Here is a 12,236-nt window from a genome sequence, read left to right on the forward strand (position 1 = left end):
ATGAAATAAACCAGGCAATCACAAAGAAAACAGTCCCTTGGAAATGTTAAAGGAGAAAAGGAAGGGAATTTCATTAAACTAGTGGAAATTATGCAGGATCCTCCCTTGTCTGTGGAGGTTGGTGATGTGGAATATGAGGACAAGAGGAACTGTCTTCTCCAAGAGGAGAGATCAGACATGAGGGAAATAGATGAGGAGCAGTCGAGGGACTTCCATCTGGCAAAAGATACTACCACCAAATTTCAACCAAGCAAAGAATCAGTGATGGAAAGAGATATGAGCATACATGGAAATGCTTTTGGTACAGAGAGATGATTGACAGAAAATAGGATGCAAGCACTGTAAATGTCAGGAGAGGAATCCAATTGAAATGTCTTCCATCAGTTTCAGGGCCTGATGAAAAATTACATGGAATTCTGCCTCTGCTTGTTTTTGTATATTTAGCTTTATCCGTAGTGAAAAAATGTATTGCAGGTACGTGGAAAGATACAAATGTGATTGATATTAATAGATGGCATAATGAGATGAAATATTGTTCAATAATGGAAAAAAATATGTTTTGCATGATAATTATAATTTTATTAATAAATGGCTGTTAGAATATTTACATTTCAATTTATATTGATTAGATTTTGATATGTATATTTAACTTTTTTAATATTCTTTTTTCTTTTTGTATCGCTCTCCTTAGGAGAGTTGGCTGAAGGGGTGGGGTTTTTTTTTCTTTTTTTTCTCTTTTTTTATATATATAAAAAAATGTTCATGTTTAATTGCTGTATATGTCATATATTATTTGTTTTTTGAACAAAGATATAAAGTTTAAAAAAAAAGAATTCTGCCTCTGGTAAATGTGTTCATTGTGAACATGGTTGAGTCATTAGAAAACAGTCTGGATGTGTAATGGGCCAGAATCTACTATAAACATTCCAGAAAAAAGAGGGATGTGGGGATTCTGAGTTGGTGGGGTTGTGGGTCAAGAATGTCGGTTGTTGTGGAACTCCAATCAGGGGAGGGGAAAGTTAAATGCAAGATTAACTGTTAACCTCCTTAAAATGGGCTGGTTTCCCATATGAAGCCTGAGATTATGATTATCCGTAAGTCCAATCAGTATTGTCAAACGATCCTCGAGCAGGGCCAAATTTAATTGTAAATATAAGTAGGACACAGGTTGATTTAGTCAGGGTGCCATTTTGGATGATTTGAAGATTTAATAGAAGATGCAGCCTCCTTAATGTGAGTGTAAAATAGCCAAATTTTCTTGGCCTATGTATTTACAGTAAAGGCCCAGTGTCTGGAATTCAAGCAACCAGCAGCCTCAAATAGCCAGTTTAAAAATAATCAAGGAAAATAAATAAAAATGAAAACAAATAAGAATAAAATAATCTGTTTAAATAAAAAGTATTTAAAATTGGTGCACCTCGCTGTTAGTTTGCCAATACACCACTCGTGTGCCAGGGAGCATCTGCCACCAGTTTCCACCTTGGGACCAACATAAACAGAGATTCCATTTCACAAAACATTATTTTGGCCAAATTTCTCCCTCTAACTATTACCAGGCCAAAAGAAAAACAACCAGGCAAATGTGTAGTATGCACCCTTAAACAGAATACGAAGATGTGTAAGAGACTGGAAAAAGGGGGGTGAAAAAGTCTCCTGGAAAAATGTTAATGCACCATTTGAAACTGTCATTGCCTTTGGAGGATAGCAGCCTTTCTTAACTTCTCAATGTGCTATGTGGCTGAATGTCATGCTTTACCTGAGAGGAGAAGGATCTTCAAACAAGCTGATGGTTGTACAATATTCAAGAAAGCAGGCCAAAGGCTACCAGTACATCCACATCATCTGCTTCAGAACCACAGCCATCCACATTATCAGCTTACCTTGATGACCTTTTGGTTGATGATCCTGATGAAATCTCATAGTCTCCATGACATACCCAATAAACACTTTGCCCGAGTGTAACCTTAAATTTATTAGTTAGGCGCTGCAAGAGTAAATCTTGAGCAACCAGAAAGTACATCTACCAATCCCCATAGATGCCAGATATCAGGGGCTTTACTGTATTTTGTCAATTATATATTTTTTTCCATTGCCATGTATGTGCACAATTAAATTCCATCAATTTTTCTCTTGGCCCAACACTGGACGAGTGCATCGTACACTCCATTTTATATTCTCAACTTGCTGTGGGTTTTCTGTACAAGACTAACAAGAAATGTAACAATATAACTTTGTACTGTACAGCCACCAATAGGCATTTACATTTGGTACTTTCCAATATGACAAATTTTATCAGCTTTGATTTTGGATTTCAAAGATGAAAGCTAATTTAATTTTTAATTTAGACATCCAGCACAGTAGCAAGCCATTTTGGCCCACGAGTCCGTACTGCCCAATTTACACCCATTTAACCTAAACCCCGCTACGTTTTGAATGGTGGGAGGAAACCCACTTAGACACCAGGAGAATGTGGTAAATGTCAGTGATGAGAAGCTCAATACATTGGAGACCAAGATCTGCTTTCATTGGCTCGTATCCAGGTGGAGGGCAAGGGAGTGAGGAGGAAACAAAGAAGCTGCAGAGAGAGGTGGATAGATTAGGAGACTGGGCAGTGAAATGACAAATGAAATACAGTGTTGGAATGTATATGGTCATCCAGTTTGGTAGAAGGGATTAAAGGGCAGACAATTACTTGGATGGGGAGAAAAATTTAAATTAGGAGGTGCAAAAGAACTTGGGTGTCCTTGTTGAATGCAATCTTGACATTCATATTTAGAGGAATAGGATATAAGAGCAGGGATGTGATGTTAAGGCTTTATAAGGCACTTATGAGCTGTCAGGGAACAGTTTTGGGCTCTTTATTTAAGACAGGTTGTTCTGGCATCAGAAGGTTCACAAAAATGATTCTTGGAAAGCAGGGATTAGCACATGAAGAAAGTTTGACGGCTCTTATACTGTACTTGTTGGCATTCAGAAGAATGAGTGGGGACCTCTGAAGCATTTTAAGTGTTGAAAGACCTGGACAAAGTAGATGCGGCAAAGTTGTTTCCCCATGATAGGGAAATGAAGACAAGAGGGCACAACTTCAGGAGAGAAAGGTGCCCATTTAAAACAGATGCAAAAGATTTTCTTTTGCCCAGAGAGGAGTGAACCTCTGGAATTTACTGCCAGGTCATTATGTATATTTTAAGACAGAGATTGATAGTTATCTGAATAGTCAGGATGCCAGAGATTGTGAGGAGAAGGCAGGGGAGTAGGGCTGAGTAGGAGAATGATGGTGAGGACTTGCCGGCCTGAAGAACCTACTCTTATATCTTATGGTCTGTCATATTCCAAACAATATCATTCACTGCTCGTCAATCATGCTGTTCAAAGTCGGATACCAACTTCGTCACAACAACATTCCTTTTCATCCCATAAATTTAGTAATTGACATTTTATGCTTGTGGTACTCACTAAGAATTGAGAACTATATTTGTATGTCATAAACAGCAAGCACCACTTAAAAGTCTCAATGCTCGTCTGGCAAAAATGTGAAACATTCTATGCATGAATTTCACATCATCGCGTTGGGGTTTTTTGGAAGATTTGTTTATTTTATTTTTGGACCTCTGAAATGAGTCGGCGTTTGCCTTGAGAATTAGAGTACACGAGCTTAATATAGTGTCACTAAAACACGATAAGGTGTATTTTTCAATTAATGTTGAACTGCATCACCTCCATCATTTTTTCCCCCAATGGCATTAAAGATGATTGAATTTAACCTTGAATTTACACCTGTGCATGGATGCACTGCATGTCATTAAAATGTTTCCATAGCAACTCATAATAAGAACAAACTGGAATCATTTTATTAAAGAATGGAATAACACACCATTCATATTGTCCTCACTCATTGCCCATTGGAGGTAGAAAACATAGAATTTTAATGATTTTGATATGAGAGAGCAGGTACCAAGCTATTACATGATAACCTCCGACATGCAGAATTTGCGTTGATCATTTTGAATATATTTTTGGAACCAACAATGGACTTCATGAACATGTCAACTTCACTGTAGCCTTGATATTAGGCCACTGGAAAACATGTTCACCTTTGTGAGAAGAGCAAAGGTTTCAACCAATAACTGAAGAGGAAAATATAATATTGCAGCTTCGTGTTATAAATGGAAATCTTTATATTGTTGAAGTAAAAAGGGATAGTAGGGCATTAAAAGTTGATTGATTCCTCCTTTTTATTCCACAGAATATTAAAATGGATAGAAGACCTTTGTAAATGTAAATTCAGATAAGGTGAAATAGCTCCAGGACAGTGGAGCAAATCAAGCATTACTAAATCTGCAGCTGGTCATCAGAAGAAGGAACCAAAAAATAGATTAATGTCTTGGTTAAAGGGGCAGGAAGGAATTTCGTAAACATCTTGCTCTTCAACCATTATAAAGGACATCTCCAAATTTATGGCTGGCCAATGAATGCTAGCATGGATTTATAATGAACAAGTCCTGGCTGCTGAATTTGGTTACCTCCTTTTAAATTTAAATTTTAGACGTACATCATGGTAACAAGCCTTTTCGCCCCTTGAGCCCATACATGAGTTAGTTGTGAACATGGAAATGTTCTCATGGAAGAGTAATATTTATTTAAGGAAACATGGAAATAAATGGAAGGATCTTTTGAAATCAAACTCTTATTAAACAGACTTTTTCATTTTTTTTTTACATATATATCCATTTGAATCAACACGAATGGGACCATTTATTTCTCTTCATGGATGCTTTCTGACCCATTGAGTGCCTCCAGCCTCTCTATGTTCACTCAGGATTCCAGTTCCTGCACATTTTATTTCTAAAATGAAGTAAGGCCTCTTTCCTGGAAATGTGCTGCAAATACATTTGCAGACCTTCCACACTAGGTCTTTAAAAAAAAATGTGAAGGTTTCTTTGAATGATGTGTTTTGTTTAAGTGTTAGCCCATTCAGCTTTGTACAACACTCTCTCTGAGAATGTGAATCTTTATAAATCTGAAATCTTCCAACTCTTCAGAAACAGCCATGATTATTTTGCACACAACCTCTTGTACAACTTCTTAACTATTCAATCCTTTTAAGCCTTTTTATTCTCTACTTTCTACCTCTTTTGCAGCGACATATTAGACTTTTTTATATTCTTCATCTTTGGCAGTTCTTCTTAGTCAAGAATTACTTAATTCCACTTGGGTTTTAGAAGTTGGCTGATGAGGTCAATGCTGGAACAGCAGTTTTATCATCTTGATGTCTGTTATTTCCAAATTCCTCTTTCCCCTGCCTGAACAGTGGTACATAAATACTGGTTATGGTTGACATAAATTATACATTTCAGGTATATGAATGAATTGAGGAAAATTCCACAGTCTTTGTGCTCGAATGTCGTTGAGGTGATAAGCCAAGCCAACATATCAGTGCTGCCCAAAGATTCAGATAGATTGAAAGAGATTTTCAAGTATGCTATGGAGTGCCAAGTGAGTATTGGAGAAATTATGTGATTCAAACATAAGCTTATTGCATATATTTTGTGTTAAATAATAGTAAAAGCATGGGGTGTTATATGGTGGTTAACAAAACAGCAATCTTGGGATTTCTATTTTTGTCAATCTACTTCAACCACATCCATCATTTTCAATTATTATTGCAAAGGTAGCAATGGTTGAGGAAATAGACACTTAAGTCGGTTCACAAGCTTTTACCTCACTCTACAAGCTTCCAACCACTTTTTTTAAACTTTGCAAGTATTGGGTCAATCTCCAATACATTTTGTGGTGCATTCAATCTGTTGCATTTTAAGAATTACAATTCTTGATCCTTCCCAACCCTGGAATCTTATCTGCCTTGCATCAGGTGCCTTCCACACTGCTCAATCCCAAATGAAATGGCTTCACTTCTACCTCTAAAATTTTTTTTACCTTCATGCAATAATTTGTGAGCCAACCTTCTTTGTTAAACTATGCAATCCCATGCATAAAGTATGACCCAATGTTATTTTTATTGAGTAATATTAAGGTTATAAGTCCCAAATTAAAATTAACTATGATTCAAATTGAATTTGTACAAATTGCTTTAGCAGTTTCTAGGAAATGTATAGCAATATCATGGAAGTCAGATACAGATTTAGGCATGGAAAGATGGCATGCAGAATTCATAGCTGCTTCCCACTTAATTCCACTTGGGTTTTCGAAGGTAGCCTTAATGGATTAGACTGTTCTATTTCTTGGCATTTTCTGGTACTTCTTTCTCTAATCTCTTGTTTTCTTTTTTTTTTAATCTTCCTAGGGGCCTTTGCAGTTGGGGGGGGGGGGGGGTTAGGGGAGGTTGGAAGCAAGCTTTTATATATCACATTTATAACTTTTTGAAATAACTTTTGAATGTAATATAATTATTAGTGCTTTAAAATTTGTAATTAAAATATTAAAAAATATAAAGTATGATAACAAAGCTTACAGCCAAACTACATATTGCTTCATGGTGCCAAAAGATTGAAACTGAAGGAATAGAGCAAGAATCATTGAAAAGTAGATTTGAATAGTTTCACTTACTCATGAATAGGAAAGTGCAGACATGTTGTGATGCAACAAAGAACCCACATCAAAGGCGAGGGCAAAGCTGTTCTATCTTGGTGAGAGTGTAGGCCTATCAGACACATCCTTGTTATGTCTAACATCCCTCAGGTCATCCAGTTCAAATCTCTCCACTCCATTAGATCTCAGAATTAAAAATTTTGCTGCTCAGATGGAGAAACAAGGTGGAATACCAACATGTTCTGAAAATATTTTTTTAGCCTACTGTTAAACTTGAGAGAGCACAAGGACTTGGGAAGTAACAATGGGTTTGAAGAGGTGAATTGACCCTAGAACTGGATCAATATGCAGGATCATTACCAGCTGTTTTAATTTGGACCAATGGTCTCTGCATTGAAGCACTAAATATATATGAGGGATGAGAAAGGCTGTTTGAAAATTCAACGTGACATCTCAGGACTTCCTTTTAGTTAGCATCAGTCCTATAGAAGGACCTTCATTCTTTTCTGTGTGTTAATGATTTGCCGCATCTTCTCAGGATGATGTTGAGATCTGAATTAATTAAACAAGTGGCAGTAATGCTATGCAGTAAGATCCCCATTATGCAGAATTCAGGCAACCAGTAGCCTCAGGCAACTGGCAAATAAATTGCAGAAAATAAATACCAGTAGGAAAGTATAAAATTGGTGGCCCCTGGCAGTTAGTTCGCCAATCCATGCAACACACAATCTCAAGCAATTGGATATTCACTTAATCAACATCTACCAATCCCCAATCCCCATAGGTGATGATACGGGGGGTGGGAGTGGGGGGTGTGGAGAAGAGAGAGGTTTACTTTCTTTACTTGGTTGAATATTGTAAAGCATTTAAACGATTCCAGTAGTTGATGTCTTTCAATTTTGTTGCTAGCTTTCAATTCTGCTAATGTCACTCCCTATTAGAATTGTAATGTTACCCAAATTTTCAATTCTGAGATGCCAATAATAGATAATTTGGTAAAAAGTATGTGCCAACAGAACGAGTAAAAATATGTCCATCTGGAGACTATTCAGTTCTCCATTTTAGATTCTCTGACTTATAGTTTGCAACAATTACAGTTTATATTTCATTAAATAGACAGTCGGTTTTTGCAATTCATTATCGTCTGTTTTGGAGTGACCTGACTTGAAATGATAATAAGGTGATGAAATAATGTTCAGTAGCATTAATATCAGAGGGGCGAAAGACAGACCATGGGATAGATATTCTGTTTGTTGTCATATAATTCTGGATAGACAAGAGACAAAATCCATTCCTCTCTCATTTTATTTCCACTGAGAAGGAATGAATATCCATCAGCTATTTCTAATGATCTGTGAATCTTCCCTAATGGGCTTGCCTCCTTGATCCACACATCTGCAGTTATTATCCAGGACAAAAGATCAGAAATATCTCCATTGTAAATTTACATATGGTCAGTTCATTACATCTTTTTTGGAGGTTCTCTGTACATTTTGGACAGCTTAACACCTTGGCTTGGCTGTTCCTTGGCATCAAGTATTGTGATCAATAACCATCTGCTCCTCTATCCTGGCCACGTTTGATTTTATCTACAGCAACACATTTGAGTGGTTTGATTCCAATTGTCCAAAATGCAACCAAGAAAAAAGCAAAATCTCAAGGACACACCAAGCACAAAATAATTTCATGCCTTTTTTTTTAATTGACTCAAGTTATTTAGAAAAAATACAGAGCAAGGAAAGTACATAGAGTATTATTATTTCAGCATAGCTACATGGAAAATGTGGAGATCGTGCTGCCTTACTGAATCATTAATTTAAAGCGCTACTAACTAGATATTCACTTTCTTCCAAGATTTTATGTAGAGATTAACAAAAAAAATCAGCAGGACTTGATGATTTGAAGGCATCTAAACTTGAAAATAAATTAATTATCTGAATACTCCTTGAACCTTAAATGATTGTTTTTTGTTTTAAAATTGTAATAGTAAGTTCTCGCTGGTGATTAGATAATAAATATGTTCCCGAATGCTGCAATGATACAAGGGCATGAGACCAAGGTGTAAAGTGGTACTGATTTGGTCAGTATCCTGAAATATAATGTCCTGGAGGAGCACACATGGACTTTTCCAATAAGAACAGGGAAATTTGAATACCATATCACATATTGCATAATGCACATGACATTGTCAACCTGAGAGAATAAATGGTTCCATTTAATGTAAGTCAAAATATCCAGTTCAATCTCATTACAAGTTAGTGAAGTGAATCCAATTAGTTGGATTTGGTAGTTCCATGATCTGACACACCACTATTTAAATTAAGTTGAAGTGGAATGCAAGACTTGTTGAGTACCAGGAAGTGCTAAAGGTTGTCACAGCCGAAAGGTGGGAGTGGGGATGAGATCCCACTGCTGCACAAATGCTCTTCGTGGCGTGTGACTCAAACAGCCTCTGACAGCCAAGCCCAGCTCCTGGCCTTCACATGTGGTATAGATCTTCTGTCCGGCAAAGCTGTTCTCCCTGACAGGAGAAGGGGCAAAGGCGGGCCACTGGTGCCTTGAAACCAGTTGCTCCGGGCAGATGGGGCTTGTTTGGGAGAGGGAAAAGATTTGCTTTCATTTGCCCCATGTCACAAAAAAATCTTCTCTATTCATGTCCCTTGCTGGAAATTCACATATAAGCAAATAAATAGTAAGTAGCACCACAAAGTTCTCAGAGGTGTGGTCAAGGATTTACTCAGCAATATCTTAGTATCAACATCACAAAATGGCAGCACGTTTAGTGTAGCAGTTAGCACAAAGCTTTTACAGTGCCAACAAATGGAGTTTGAATCCTATGCTGTCCATAAGGAGTTTTTAAGTTCTTCCCATGTCTGTGAGAGTTTGCTCTTGTTTCTCACAGCCTTCAAAACTTAAAGGGGGAGGTTGTCAATTGGGTGTAATTGTGCACCATGGGCTCATGGACCGAAAGGCCTGTTACCATGCTGTATGCCTAAATTAAATAAAAATCTGTATCAATTATTATTTATTGAAAGACAGCAAATTTGCTACTGTGAAACAGCTGAACCATCTTTTGTTTCTTGGTGAGCTGTGTGCCAATGTTAAATAGTCTGGTGTGAAGATGTTTGTAAATTCTATGAATCAATCTTGGCAGCAGCCTTGATATAGAGAAAGTTTCAAACTTTGGCCAATGTTTCTGGCACTTTCATGTCTGGCAAAGATGGGTCAAATGGCCGTGCTCTGCCCTATATCATTCCACGGTAGTCAAAAAGAAAAGAGAAATGACACACCTTTTTGTCACACTTATAACATGGTATCTGAAGATTATGCCACAGAATATCATTGATGAGACTAAGACATACTGGAGTCAAAATATGAATTGGGTAGGAGAACAAATCACCAATGGAATAAAAAAGGAGACAGAATGTGAACAGGGCTCCTGAATTGTTGCACCCATTTTATTCTCTGATGGTTTGACCTATATTTTCACCATTGATCTCAAAGAACAACACATACTTTGATGAGTATAAATTCACAATCAGCAGAGAGTTTTTTTGTTGGCATCTACAATCAGTTCAGAGACAAATTAGTTATCCATAAAACTCAACAAAGTGCAGAGTTTCACACTGCTTGGAATAACCTATTCCCTTCAAAAAGCCTAATTGTTTTAATTCAGAATGGAGTGTTTGCAAGTCTTCAATGTGCAATCAGTCACACCTAATCTTTTATTTAACAGTTGAGGAGAAATATTCTAATTTGCAACAGCACATCAGAATAAGTGCAAATCACGTCAATTTTTGGATGGAAGTTGAACAAATAACACATTTACTATGAGGTTGGCTAACCTGATTCATCTGTAACTTTGTGAGGAAATCACTTTTGTGCTCACACCTCCATTGCTCTGAATTGGATTTAAAATGATGTCTACTTTCAGAATATAATCAGTGTGTGCTTTTGCACACCATGTTGCAAAAGCCATTAATAAATGAAGCTGATTTTTGAAAAAAAACAATAACTGATGATGTGTACTTGAGACCCCCTGCAAAATTATAAGGAAAATAATGAACTACATACAGAATCACAAATACAACTGCATGGATTCTTGGACTTGCTGAGAACCGAAGTGAAAAGAGGTCTTGACTGAAGTAAAAGAATGCAGTGGTGCCTGAACAGTTGGTGGAATTGCAGCCTCATAGCTCTGTTTGATTGGTTCTTCCCTGATCTTCAGAGCTGTGAGTGTGGAGTTTGTATGTTCTTCCTGTCTTTTTGTGGTGTTTTCCCCTCACATCCTAAAGGCATATGGGTTAGTTAGCTAATTGACTGCTGTCACACACAAGCATACTGGAGAAATTCTGCAGGATACAGCAAATATCGTTGGATTCCCTGTGACTTGCTGTTTCTCCAGAATGTTTGTGCATTGCACTTGACCCCAGCTTCTGCAAACTTTCTTGTTTAACCCTGAATTGGGCATTGTAAATTGATTCTGATCTTTAGAATCTGGTGGGAGGTGATAGAAATGTGAGAATATTAGTGCCAATAGATGTTTAGTAGTTGGAAAAGAATGGGGAGGTGGGGTGTGGAAGCTGAAGAACTTCCTGTGCTATATTTTGCACGCCTCTACAGCGTGTTTGATTGCTATTGCAAACGTCCACCTTTATCTGATTTTGTTTGGATCGCCAAATTGTATTATAATCGTAATGGTCTTCAGTCATATAAGGATCAATGTAAACCATGATCATTCAATGGATGAAAATGCAAAGGACCATTTTCTCAACAGACTTGAAATGGAAAGGCCATTTGCCCCTGTCATGCATTGCATACTTTATCAGGGTTCCATGTGGGATAGCTGAAGGATGACCAATATGAGGGATTGAAATAATCTTTGTGTTGTTCCGAATTGGGATCCGAATTGAGCACTGACCACCACCCACCCCCCCAACCACAAAGTTCTGATTCAGTTTCTCACAAATCATGGAAACAATTACAGCATGACAAATCCCTCAGGATAGGCAAAACCTCTTTAAAAGGATGAAAAATATTGATTTCAAAGCTGGAAATGAAAATCGATTTTCTGATTTGGCTTTAACTGCTGTCGCATCAAAACCAGGGCAGAAAATGAATGGTTTGGCAGCTTTAAATGTTCTTGCTATATCAATGGTTCTCAAACAATGTGGTCCAGCTCCTAATGTGCTTTTACACATCATTCATTTCCTGATCTATACCACCTGCTTCTCCTGAGTCCATCCATGTCCTTCAGCTGTCAGTATCATGGCCTCATTTGCTTCAGTTCTAATCTCCCTACTCTATTGCATAAATGCAGAAAGAAGGGGATGAAAGTGCCACAGCTGTGAACCCAAAGTTTCAAAGAGTTGTAAAGTACCTTCCTGCAGGATTTCGAAGGCCTATTTACTATTTAGAACCACTATGGTGGCACAGTGCCTCACATTGGGTTCAATCTTGGCCTCTGGTTGAGAGGGGAGAGACTAGGAAGGACAGGGACATGGGGGAGGGACCAGGAACCAGGAGGGGGATGGGAGGGACCAGGAACCAAGAGGGGTAGGGGAGGGGAGGGGCAGGGACCGGGAGGGGAGGGGAGGGGGAGGACAGGGGGTGGACTGGGGAGGACAGGTACACGGGGGAGGGACTGGGGATGGGGGACCAGGAACGGGGGAGGAGGTCATGACAGT

At 38.0% G+C, this 12,236-nt stretch overlaps 1 protein-coding gene across 4 annotated transcripts in view; it reads left to right on the plus strand.

The window, feature by feature from the left end:
• LOC138741051 (otoancorin-like) overlaps positions 1 to 12,236 on the plus strand; it is a 120,750-nt gene that overhangs the window by 70,861 nt on the left and 37,653 nt on the right. For all 4 annotated transcript variants that reach the window (XM_069894527.1, XM_069894529.1, XM_069894530.1 and 1 more), the window contains one exon: positions 5,358 to 5,496. In XM_069894527.1, the coding sequence (XP_069750628.1) occupies positions 5,358 to 5,496 (139 nt within the window). The remainder of the gene's footprint in view (positions 1 to 5,357; positions 5,497 to 12,236) is intronic.

The sequence above is a fragment of the Narcine bancroftii genome, chromosome 8 (assembly GCF_036971445.1).
Source record: "Narcine bancroftii isolate sNarBan1 chromosome 8, sNarBan1.hap1, whole genome shotgun sequence".
In the NCBI taxonomy this organism is placed as follows: domain Eukaryota; kingdom Metazoa; phylum Chordata; class Chondrichthyes; order Torpediniformes; family Narcinidae; genus Narcine; species Narcine bancroftii.